The 13,085-nt window shown below is 47.8% G+C and overlaps 1 protein-coding gene across 1 annotated transcript in view; it reads left to right on the top strand.

The window, feature by feature from the left end:
• The first annotated feature begins 1,244 nt into the window (after positions 1 to 1,244).
• NOP14 (NOP14 nucleolar protein) overlaps positions 1,245 to 13,085 on the top strand; it is a 123,494-nt gene continuing 111,653 nt past the window's right edge. Inside the window, exons 1-3 of the mRNA XM_075346834.1 lie at positions 1,245 to 1,502; positions 3,754 to 3,888; positions 4,258 to 4,399. Of these exons, the coding sequence (XP_075202949.1) occupies positions 1,308 to 1,502; positions 3,754 to 3,888; positions 4,258 to 4,399 (472 nt within the window). The 5' untranslated portion in view covers positions 1,245 to 1,307. The remainder of the gene's footprint in view (positions 1,503 to 3,753; positions 3,889 to 4,257; positions 4,400 to 13,085) is intronic.

Here is a 13,085-nt window from a genome sequence, read left to right as displayed (position 1 = left end):
TGGATCACACAGAAGAACATTTGTGAGACGCAGAACAACTGAAAAGATGCTGGAAGAGTGCCTGACGCCATCTGTCAAGCATGGTGGAGGTAATGTGATGGTCTGGGGTTTCTTTGGTGCTGGTAAAGTGGGAGATTTGTACAAGGTAAAAGGGATTGTGAATAAGGAAGGCTATCACTCCATTTTGCAACATCATGCCATACTCTGTGGACAGCGCTTGATTGGAGCCAATTTCATCCTACAACAGGACAATGACACAAAACACACCTCCAAATTATGCATAAACTATTTAGGGAAGAAGCCGGCAGCCGGTATTCTATCTGTAATGGAGAGGCAGCCCAGTCACCAGATCTCAACCCTATAGAGCTGTTGTGGGAGCAGCTTCACCGTATGGTACCAAAAAGTGCCCATCAAGCCAATCCAACTTGTGTGAGGGGGGAAGCATGGGGCGAAATATCTCCAGATTACCCCTGCAAATTAACCGCTAGAATGCCAAAGGTCTGCAAAGCTGGAATTGCTGCAAAGGAGCATTCTGTGCCGAAAGCAAAGTGTGAAGAGGAAATTATTATTTCAAGTAAAAATCATTATTTCTAACCTCGTCACTGTCTGGACGATATTTTCTAAACATTATACAACTCAGCTGATAAATAAAAGTATGATTTTTCATGGAAAAGACAATTGTCTGGTGACCCCAAACTTTTGAACTGTAGTGTGTGTGTGTGTGTATATATATTTATATATATATATATATATATATATATATATATATATATATATATATATATATATATATATATATATATATCTTTATTTATATACGCCTATGGCAGATTTTTCATGCACATTTGTGTGTAGCAGAAATATTTTTATCTAATTTACAATCAGCAATTATTTTATATACATGCAGTGCTGATTTTTCAAGTTTTTCTAGATTTTTTTTAATTGCAGATCTCTATTTTTGCACTGGATAAAATCAGCAACAAATCTGTGCTGAAATCCGTTTGTGACATTGTGGAAATCAGCAGCAAATACAGAATGTGTACAGATATCCAGAAAAGAAGACTGCCCATATTGATCACAGCAACCAATCACTGCGCAGCTTTCATTTTCTAAGAGAGGAATTAGAAATGAAAGCTGACCAGTGATTCGTCAGCATGAGCTGGCCACTGGCCAGGCAGTAGGCAAACGCCGAACACGGAAGTAGATGTGACGTCAGTAGTGTGCGACGTTCGCTTCATTCAGCCACTTCCGGTCCCGGGAGCACACGTGTTTACAGGGATTTTTCTTGCGAAGCTGTCACTGCCGTTATGGGGAAGAGTAAGAATAAGAAGGGGAGGCAGCCGCCAGCAGGAGCCGCTGCACGGGTCACTAAAGCCCGCAGCGAGGTCCGGGATAACCCGTTCGAAGTGAAGATCAATAAGCAGAAATTCACTGTCCTGGGTAGGAAGACCAAGCACGATGTGGGGCTGCCCGGGGTGTCCAAGTCTAAAGCCCTGCAGAAGGTAATGAGACCAGCTCCTTTGTGTAGGACTACAAGTCTCAGCAATGATCTGAGAATGCTTTTGATTGGATGTTATGGCTTAAAGGGGTTGTCCACTTTTAGTTGTTACTACCACTGTTAGTTATATGTTTACTTACATGCACATAGTTTGGGCTAAAAAATATCATTTTTGCAATTGAGTTTCATTACAAACTTTGCATCATTTGCCTTCTATAGCCTCTGTGTGCTGCACTGTTTATTGCTGAGTTAACTGAGAGTCGGTCATTGAGCTCATTCTAGATCTTGCAGAGATTGTAACTCCTGTGTCCTTTTCTGAGCTCAGCTGATTTATGAGCACAGACCACATCAAAGCTGACCAGAAAAATAAAGCCGGGAACATTTCTTAAAGGACCACTCCTGTGTTGTTTTTTTTTTTTATTATTATTTTTCAGGGTTGGAGTGTAAGGTCCCTGCACATAGTATTGTACTCTCCACCTATTGTCTTCAGCTCTTGCTGGTGCCACTCTGGTTCCGCGCTGCCATCTTTTGGCCTCAACTTCTGACTGACCGGAAGTCAGAGGGTAACGGTGACACTTTCTCAATGCAAGTCTATGAGGACTAATTTGAAGCTCTCATAGGCTTACAATGAGTTGTGACTTCCGGATCACTCCAGCATGTCACAACTAGCTTAAAATTCACCAGAGCGGCCATCATAGAAAGGGAAGACTGTGTATTCAGCTCTTGCTTAATGGAAGTCCATGAGATTCAATACGAGGCTCTCGTAGACTTACATTAAGTTGTAACTTACGCATCGCTACAGCAGGTACTGAATGTGGTAGTACCCACTCATCACTAGTTACGAGCACCAAGCATCCGAGCACGGTAGTGCCCACTCATCACTAGTTACGAGTACTGAGCATGGTAGTGCCCACTCATCACTAGTTACGAGTACTGAGCACCCGAGCATGGTAGTGCTCGCTCATCACTAGTTACGAGTACTGAGCACCCGAGCATGGTAGTGCTCGCTCATCACTAGTTACGAGTACTGAGCACCCGAGCATGATAGTGCCCGTTCATCACTAGTTACGAGTACTGAGCACCCGAGCATGATAGTGCCCGTTCATCACTAGTTACGAGTACTGAGCACCCGAGCATGATAGTGCCCGTTCATCACTAGTTACGAGTACTGAGCACCCGAGCATGATAGTGCCCGTTCATCACTAGTTACTAGTACTGAGCACCCGAGCATGATAGTGCTCGCTCATCACTAGTTACGTGTAATGAGCACCCGAGCATGGTAGTGCCCGCTCATCACTAGTTACCAGTACTGAGCACCCGAGCATGGTAGTGCTCGCTCATCACTAGTTACCAGTACTGAGCACCTGAGCATGGTAGTGCCCACTCATCACTAGTTACGAGTACTGAGCACCCGAGCATGGTAGTGCCCGCTCATCACTAGTTACCAGTACAGAGCACCCGAGCATGGTAGTGCTCACTCATCACTAGTTACAAGTACTGAGCACCCGAGCATGGTAGTGCTCGCTCATAAACTGTAGTACTACAGTATTTCAGCATATTGTACAAGTAATCTCAGGTTTAAAGTCCGAGAGCAATAAAGTAAAAATTGTGAAATTGTTGTCTTCTTCATGTTCCAAGAATTACCAATGTAAAAGAGACATGCAATAATGTCTAAGAAAAAAAAAATAATAATCATCAAGAATGTCAATCTTTTTTTTTTTTTTTTTTTTGTTCACTATTCCCACCAAAAAGAGAATAAAAAAAAATTAGAATGTCAGATGGACGCCAAAAACTGTGCTAAGTTATATTTTGTGTCATTATGTTAAAGCTGTTGTAGGGTGAGTAGATAAAATAAAAAAGGAGGAGGAACCCACTGGGATTGTTATTTAGGAAAAAAAACAGATTCTGGCCTTGCTGCGGATCACAAAAGGACCTGAAAAAAAAGGGTTAATCAAAGCGCTATCCTGGTAAATTATTGGGTCTTGCAGCTCACTGATGGTCTAATCAGGAGTGGGGTGGGGATTTAATCAAAATTTAATTTAAAAATAAAAATGACAGATATTACTCCTGATTGGTAAGGGACGGGGACATTATGAAGTCCTGTTCCTGTATCTTTGAGATTCCAGACATCCCCCTTTATATTAACAAAATGGTAAGATAAAATCTTGGCGCTAATGATGGATTATTCTGAAGGGGACCCGTCTGGATCGATTGGAGCCGACTTCATAACATTTACTTTTTTATGTTATTTTCAGCGTAAGGATACTCTTCTTAAAGAATATCAGCGAAGAGGAAAGACCAACGTGTTCAGCGACAAACGGTTTGGAGAATATGACACCAAACTGACTCCGGAGGAGAAGATGGTGAAGAGATTCGCCCTGGAGCGGAAGGTAAGGAGCTGCAGCCCACGCCTGGGGCGGCGGTAGCTGTGGGCGTCCACATCTAAACGTTTCTGCTCTGTAGCCAATCAGGACTTTACTTATTGTCTTATATCCATATAAACTTCTGGTCACATGGCAAACTTGGCTCTGCTTCCTCTGGAGCTTGGTGCTGGATATTTCCCTACTTCAAGTGGAGTTTTCACTACATATCAACCCACTTTTAATTTATAAATGGGCATGTTGCCTAAAATTGTCGTACGGCTACAACAAACCGTCGTCATCGGGTAGGGAAATGCAAGAACAAAACTATTTGCTTATTGGTCAATGTTTTCTTGGCTGAAACATTTTAATTTTTGATTGTTTTCTCCTACTTTTTAGAGACATGCGGAGAAGAAAACGGTGTATAACCTGAATGAGGAGGAGGAGCTCACTCACTACGGCCAGTCTCTGGCGGCACTCGAGAAGATGACCGACCCTGTGGACAGTGACAGCGACACCGAGGAGCGCGGGGCCTTGTCAGGTGGGAGATTTATATCTTATAAAGCTCTGTGTGTGTGTGTGTGTGTGTGTGTGTGTGTGTGTGTGTGTGTGTGTGTGTGTGTCCGTCCGTTAAAGGAATCCGCACCGTCGCATGTACAATCACAAAATTTTGCACAGACACTCCATGTGACTTTGGGAACGTCATAGACTATGTTTGGGCGGGAAAATGTAACCCCGTGCTTTCCAGTTACTCTACAAAAATCCTGCAGCCATTAAACTGAATGGAGCTGGGAGCTGCAGGCTTTTAATAGCAACTGTCAGTGGTTGCTATAGGAACAAAATAAACTGTTAGTATAAGAAGCTTATGTGTGAAGTAATAAGATGTCGGTGAGATGGACAGAGAGACAGAATGAGACAGACGGGGAGAGAGACAGTTTCTATCCTGGGCAATGCCCGGTTAGTACAGCTAGTGTGTATGTATGTATATATATGTATATATGCATGTATGTATATGTGTGTGTGTGTGTGTGTGTGTGTGTGTGTGTGTAAAATATATATATATATATATATATCAGTTAGATCCAGAAATATTTGGACAGTGACACAATTTTTGCGAGTTGGGCTCTGCATGCCACCACATTGGATTTGAAATGAAACCTCTACAACAGAATTGCAGATTGTAACGTTTAATTTGAAGGTTTGAACAAAAATATCTGATAGAAATTGTAGGAATTGTACACATTTCTTAACAAACACTCCACATTTTAGGAGGTCAAAAGTAATTGGACAAATAAACCAAACCCAAACAAAATATTTTTATTTTCAATATTTTGTTACGAATCCTTTGGAGGCAATCACTGCCTTAAGTCTGGAACCCATGGACATCACCAAACGCTGGGTTTCCTCCTTAATGCTTTGCCAGGCCTTTACAGCCGCAGCCTTCAGGTCTTGCTTGTTTGTGGGTCTTTCCGTCTGTCTTGCTAAATTCTACTAAAAAGGGGCTGAAAGCCCGTACTTACGAAGCGCTCACTGATATCCTAATCAGGCATGAATACTAATATTCTTTATAGCAAGATACTATTTATTTTAATAGCACATGAATAGTTAATGGTACATAGGCATTTAGAATAGTCATAGAATCTTATACAATAACAGAAATATGCATCAACATTACCGTTTGTTGTAGCAATCCTTTCACATCGGAGGGAACTCGAGTTAATGATAAGGAATCAACATGGCATCTTGCATCACAGGAACAGTGCGTACACTTCAATGTCCTGGAAGGTTTCCCTACATTAAGCGAGTCCGGTGTAATTTTTATAGGAAAACTTTGTAGGTTGTGTTTAAATGATCACCAGCATGTGACAGCTGAGTCATGTTCATGTAACTTGACCACAAACTGCTGTGGCACCGGCAGCTTCCTGCACATTTCCTGCACATCCTGCCAGTTGACAACTGGCCGACCACAGTTTGACCATAGTGTTAGTGAAATATTGCAATGAGCCGTAAATTTCATATGCAAGCTTCCTTAAACCTGTCTTTAAGCCAACCACAAGTTTCCGGTAAGTGGAACTGTAAACATTACTTCCTCATTTATCTTGAAACTGCTTCAAAAACCTGTGTGACATGTATTCCCTGGTCATCATATTGGCCATCCAAAGGACATCTCTTTGATACTGAATTATTGATGGATCAAATAATATCTGGGATCACTCCTATCTTATGATTATGATTCCTATCTAATCACACAATCTTCAGTCATATCACATTGGTATCACACCGTCTTAAGTCTGGATTTGAGCAAGTGAAATGCATGCTCAATTGGGTTAAGATCTGGTGATTGACTTGGCCATTGCAGAATCTTCCACTTTTTTGCACTCATGAACTCCTGGGTAGCTTTGGCTGTATGCTTGGGGTCATTGTCCATCTGTACTATGACGCGCCGTCCGATCAACTTTGCGGCATTTGGCTGAATCTGGGCTGAAAGTATATCCCGGTACACTTCAGAATTCATCCGGCTACTCTTGTCTGCTGTTATGTCATCAATAAACACAAGTGACCCAGTGCCATTGAAAGCCATGCATGCCCATGCCATCACGTTGCCTCCACCATGTTTTACAGAGGATGTGGTGTGCCTTGGATCATGTGCCGTTCCCTTTCTTCTCCAAACTTTTTTTTCTTCCCATCATTCTGGTACAGGTTGATCTTGGTCTCATCTGTCCATAGAATACTTTTCCAGAACTGAGCTGGCTTCATGAGGTGTTTTTCAGCAAATTTAACTCTGGCCTGTCTATTTTTGGAATTGATGAATGGTTTGCATCTAGATGTGAACCCTTTGTATTTACTTTCATGGAGTCTTCTCTTTACTGTTGACTTAGAGACAGATACGCCTACTTCACTGAGAGTGTTCTGGACTTCAGTTGATGTTGTGAGCGGGTTCTTCTTCACCAAAGAAAGTATGCGGCGATCATCCACCACTGTTGTCATCCGTGGACGCCCAGGCCTTTTTGAGTTCCCAAGCTCACCAGTTAATTCCTTTTTCTTCAGCGCTCTATTGGGAGACCCAGACGATTGGGGTATAGCTACTGCCCTCTGGAGGCCACACAAAGCACTACATTAAAAGTGCAAGGCCCCTCCCCCTCTGGCTATACCCCCCCCGTGGTATCACGGGTTCTCCAGTTTTAGCTTTGTGTGCGAAGGAGGTCAGACATTCCATGCATAGCTCCACAGATTTTAGTCAGCAGTAGCTGCTGACTATTTCGGATGGAAGAAAAGAGGACACATATAGTGTCCCCAGCATGCTCCCTTCTCACCCCTGGATGGTGTTGTAAGGTTGAGGTACCTATTGCTGGTACAGGGCTGGAGCCTGACATGCTGTTTTCCTTCCACATCCCCTGGTAGGGCTCTGTGGAAGTGGGATCCTGCCGGCCTCTCAGCTCTGACGCCGGGCTCCATCCACAGACCCATTAGAACCTGATGGAGACGGAGCAGGAGTACGATCAGGGACAGGCCCTGCATCATACAGGTACTCTGTGTCCCCGGCAGGCACAGACACACTCCGGGCTGGCTGGGTGTTGTAGTGCGCCGGGGACCGCAACGTTGGAGTTAGTGTCCCTACAGATTACTGGGGGATTGTTTGTGTATGGGAACGCAGCGCCGACCCCCTCTGGACCGGGCGGCGCTGCTGTGACTTGTGGTGCGCCGGGGATCCGCCGTCCGCGCTTTTACGGCGGCGGCGGTTATAAATTGAGTCCCCGGCTTTTTGGGCCTAGGACGCCGGCAGCTCCGATTCGTTCCCGCCCCCACCCTGTCATTCAGGGTAGGGGAGAGACGCTGTTCGCTAGCAGCGACGAGGGCTGGAGCCTGATTTACATGCTCCAGCCCTCACACTAGGCACAGAGGGAAGCAGGCTTCCCGCTCTTAGCCAGGAACGCCCAGGGCCCGCCCCCCTTCTCTCTCAGGACGCCGGCAGCCATTACATGCAGTCTGGCTGGAGGAAGGACGCAAGGCTCTGGGAGACCTGGACTAGGGGCTATCTGGCGACCACACACCCGCTTTTTAAGCGGGCGGTAAGCGATTTTTCTGTGCTGGTCCCTCTAGTGCCTCACGGTGTATCGGTGTACTGTGTAGGATATAGAGATATTGTATTTCTTGCACTGTGAGGTCGCTTCTGGCTGCATCTCCCAGATCACTCTGTGGAAGCAACAACATGCCATCCTCAAAACGCAAGGCTGCCAAGGCTAGGGCTGTGTATACTGCGGGTGCTGCATGTGGGGCTAATCTACCAGCAGGCTCCGATGACCCCCATTGTGTGCAATGCTCCGACCCGGTGCTGCTTCGCCAGCCGGAGTCAGGAGGGAGAGTGACCCAGGCTGAGACGCCTGTAAGTCCTGCCCCGGTGACAGGGACAGACTTTGCAGTTTTTGCTGATAATATGTCTGTCTCTATGGCAAAAATCCTTGAAACCTTGCAATCTATGCATGGGGCTCAGTCTTTGGGCACGGCGAGGCCTCTGTCCTCAGGTCCCCCTCACTTGGAATTAATCCAGCCCACAGGGGGGTCCCCGGCTTCACAGGCCGAGGATTATGACTCAGATGATAGCCCCAGCCACCCTAAGCGAGCTCGCTGGGAAAGACCCTCGACGTCATCACACTGCTCAGGGTCTCAGCGCAATCAGTCTCCCTGTGATGTGTCTGATGAGAGTGATCAGGAATCCATTCCTGGAACCCCTCTCAACCTGGATACCCCTGATGGGGATGCCATGGTAAACGACCTTATCTCAGCCATCAATAGGCTGTTGGATATTTCTCCCCCAGCCCCTTCAGCAGAAGAGGCGGCTGCGGAGCAGGAGAAGTTTCGTTTCCTTTATCCCAAGCGTAAATTGAGTGCTTTGTTGGATCACGCTGACTTCAGAGAATCAATCCAGAAGCACGACGCTCACCCAGAAAGGCGTTTCTCTAAACGATCTAAAGATACGCGTTTCCCTTTCCCCCCTGAGGTGGTCAAGCGCTGGACACAGTGTCCAAAGGTAGACCCCCCGATTTCCAAACTCGCAGCTAGGTCCATAGTTGCAGTGGAGGATGGCGCTTCACTTAAAGATGCCAATGACAGACAGATGGACCTTTGGTTAAAATCTGTCTATGAAGCTATCGGCGCGTCGTTTGCTCCGGCATTCGCAGCCGTATGGGCACTCCAGGCTATTTCAGCTGGCTTAGCAAAAGTGGATGCTATCATGCATCCAGCAGTGCCGCAAGTGGCGCACCTTACCACGCAGATGTCGGCGTTTGCGTCTTACGCTATCAATGCGGTCCTAGAATCTACCAGTCGCACCTCAATGGCGTCCGCCAATTCGGTAGTTTTGCGCAGAGCCTTGTGGTTAAAGGACTGGAAAGCAGATGCTGGTTCCAAAAAATGTTTAACCAGTTTGCCTTTATCTAGAGATAGACTGTTTGGCGAGCCATTGGCTGATATCATTAAGCAGTCTAAGGGTAAAGACTCCTCTTTACCACAACCCAGAACAACCAAACCTCAGCAGAAAAAGTGGCAGCAGAGGTTTCAGTCCTTTCGAGGTTCGGGCAAGACACCATTTACCTCGTCCAAAGGGACTCAGAGGACGCAAAGAAACTCAGATTCGTGGCGGGCTCACACGCGCCCCAAGAAAGCAAATGGAGGTACCGCTTCCAAAGCGGCTACCTCATGACTTCCGGCCCCCTCCCTCCGCATCGCCGGTCGGGGGCAGGCTCTCCCGCTTTTCCGGCATTTGGATGTCACAGGTCAAAGACCGGTGGGTGACGGACATTTTGTCTCGCGGGTACAGAATCGAGTTCAATTCTCGTCCTCCAGCTCGGTTCTTCAGAACCTCCCCACATCCAGACCGAGCAGATGCTCTGCTGCAGGCGGTGGGCTCCCTAAGAGCGGAAGGAGTGGTGATCCCAGTCCCTCCTCAGGAACAAGGGCAAGGGTTTTACTCCAATCTCTTTGTGGTTCCAAAAAAGGACGGCTCGTTCCGTCCTGTTCTGGACCTAAAACGGCTCAACAAACATGTGCACGCCAGGAAGTTCCGGATGGAAACCCTGCGTTCTGTCATTGCCTCAATGTCCAGAGGAGACTTCCTTGCCTCAATAGACATCAAAGATGCTTATCTCCACGTGCCAATTGCTACAGAACATCAACGTTTTCTACGTTTTGTGATAGGAGACGACCATTTTCAGTTCGTAGCTCTGCCATTTGGTCTGGCAACAGCCCCACGGGTCTTCACCAAGGTCATGGCGGCGGTGGTAGCAGTCTTGCACTCTCAGGGACACTCGGTGATCCCTTACCTAGACGATTTATTGGTCAAAGCTCCCTCTCAAGAGGCATGTCAGCACAGCCTGAATGCTACGCTGGAGACCCTACAGTCTTTCGGATGGATCATCAACTTTCCAAAGTCGATCCTATCACCGACTCAATCACTAACGTATCTTGGCATGGAGTTTCATACTCTAGCAGCGATAGTGAAGCTTCCGCTGAACAAGCAGCGGTCACTACAGACAGGGGTGCAATCTCTTCTGCAGGGCCAGTTGCATCCCTTGCGGCGCCTCATGCATTTCCTAGGGAAGATGGTGGCAGCCATGGAAGCAGTTCCCTTTGCGCAGTTTCATCTGCGCCCACTTCAATGGGACATTCTCCGCCAATGGGACGGGAAGTCAACGTCCCTGGACAGGAAAGTCTCGCTTTCCCAGACGGCCAAGGACTCCCTACAATGGTGGCTCCTTCCCACCTCATTGTCTCAGGGAAGATCCTTCCTGCCCCCATCCTGGGCAGTAGTCACGACAGATGCGAGTCTGTCAGGGTGGGGAGCAGTATTTCTCCACCACAGGGCTCAGGGGACGTGGACTCCGCAGGAGTCCACCCTTCAGATCAATGTTCTGGAGATCAGAGCAGTGTATCTTGCTCTACTGGCCTTCCAACAGTGGCTGGAAGGAAAGCAGATCCGAATCCAATCGGACAACTCCACAGCGGTGGCATACATCAACCACCAAGGAGGGACGCGCAGTCGGCAAGCCTTCCAAGAAGTCCGGCGCATTCTAATGTGGGTGGAGGACAGAGCATCCACCATATCCGCGGTTCACATCCCAGGCGTAGAAAACTGGGAAGCAGACTTCCTCAGTCGCCAGGGCATGGACGCAGGGGAATGGTCCCTTCACCCGGACGTGTTTCAGGAAATCTGTCGCCGCTGGGGAGTGCCGGACGTCGACCTAATGGCATCCCGGCACAACAACAAGGTCCCGGCATTCATGGCGAGGTCGCGCGATCAAAGAGCTCTGGCGGCAGACGCCTTGGTTCAAGATTGGTCGCAGTTTCAGCTCCCATACGTGTTTCCGCCTCTGGCGCTCTTGCCCAGAGTGCTACGCAAGATCAGATCCGAGTGCAGCCGCATCATACTCGTCGCTCCAGACTGGCCGAGGAGGTCGTGGTATCCGGATCTGTGGCATCTCACGATCGGTCGACCGTGGTCACTGCCAGACCGACCAGACTTACTGTCCCAAGGGCCGTTTTTCCATCAGAATTCTGCGGCCCTGAACCTGACTGTGTGGCCATTGAGTCCTGGATCCTAGCATCTGCAGGATTATCTCAAGGAGTCGTTGCCACAATGAGACAAGCTAGAAAGTCGAATTCGGCTAAGATCTACCACAGAACGTGGAAGATTTTCTTATCCTGGTGCTCTGCTCAGGGAGTGTCTCCCTGGCCATTTGCATTGCCCAAGTTTCTTTCCTTCCTGCAATCGGGGTTAGAAAAGGGCTTGTCGCTCAGCTCCCTTAAAGGGCAAGTTTCGGCACTATCCGTGTTTTTTCAGAAGCGTCTAGCACGTCTTTCTAAGGTGCGCACGTTCCTGCAGGGGGTCTGTCATATTGTGCCCCCGTACAAGCGGCCGTTAGATCCATGGGATCTGAACAGGGTACTAGTTGCTCTCCAGAAGCCGCCCTTCGAGCCTCTGAAGGAAGTTTCCTTTTCTCGGCTGTCACAGAAAGTGGCGTTTCTTGTTGCGATCACATCGCTTCGGCGAGTGTCTGAGCTGGCAGCTCTGTCATCCAAGGCTCCCTTCCTGGTGTTCCACCAGGACAAGGTAGTGCTGCGCCCTATTCCGGAGTTTCTCCCTAAGGTCGTATCCTCTTTTCATCTTAATCAGGATATATCCTTGCCTTCGTTTTGTCCTCATCCGGTTCACCGGTATGAAAAGGACTTACGTTTGCTAGATCTGGTGAGAGCACTCAGAATCTACATTTCCCGCACGGCGCCCATGCGCCGTGCCGATGCACTTTTTGTCCTTGTCGCTGGTCCGCGCAAGGGGTTGCAGGTTTCTAAAGCCACCCTGGCTCGATGGATCAAAGAACCAATTCTAGAGGCCTACCGTTCTGCGGGGCTTCCGGTTCCTTCAGGGCTAAAAGCCCACTCAACCAGAGCCGTGGGTGCGTCCTGGGCATTACGTCACCAGGCTTCGGCTCAACAGGTGTGCCAGGCAGCTACCTGGTCCAGTCTGCACACTTTCACCAAGCATTATCAGGTGCATACCTATGCTTCGGCGGATGCCAGCTTAGGTAGAAGAGTCCTGCAGGCGGCAGTGACACCCCCGTAGGGGAGGGCTGTTTTGCAGCTCTAACATGAGGTATTTCTTTACCCACCCAGGGACAGCTTTTGGACGTCCCAATCGTCTGGGTCTCCCAATAGAGCGCTGAAGAAGAAGGGAATTTTGTTACTTACCGTAAATTCCTTTTCTTCTAGCTCTTATTGGGAGACCCAGCACCCGCCCTGTTGTCCTTCGGGATGTTTTTTTGTTGTTTGCGGGTACACATGTTGTTCATGTTGAACGGTTTTTCAGTTCTCCGATGTTATTCGGAGTTAATTTGTTTAAACCAGTTATTGGCTTCCTCCTTCTTGCTTTGGCACTAAAACTGGAGAACCCGTGATACCACGGGGGGGTATAGCCAGAGGGGGAGGGGCCTTGCACTTTTAATGTAGTGCTTTGTGTGGCCTCCAGAGGGCAGTAGCTATACCCCAATCGTCTGGGTCTCCCAATAAGAGCTAGAAGAAAAGGAATTTACGGTAAGTAACAAAATTCCCTTCATCTTTATCGTTCCTATGGGAGACCCAGACATTGGGTCTATAGCTTCTGCCTCCGGAGGACACACAAAGTACTACACTAAAAAGTGTAGCTCCTCCCTCTGAGCATATACACCCCCTGGATA

This window comes from Anomaloglossus baeobatrachus, chromosome 1, assembly GCF_048569485.1.
Source record: "Anomaloglossus baeobatrachus isolate aAnoBae1 chromosome 1, aAnoBae1.hap1, whole genome shotgun sequence".
NCBI lineage: Eukaryota > Metazoa > Chordata > Amphibia > Anura > Aromobatidae > Anomaloglossus > Anomaloglossus baeobatrachus.
Note: the sequence above shows the minus strand (reverse complement) of the source record. Positions and strands in the feature narration are given on the sequence as shown.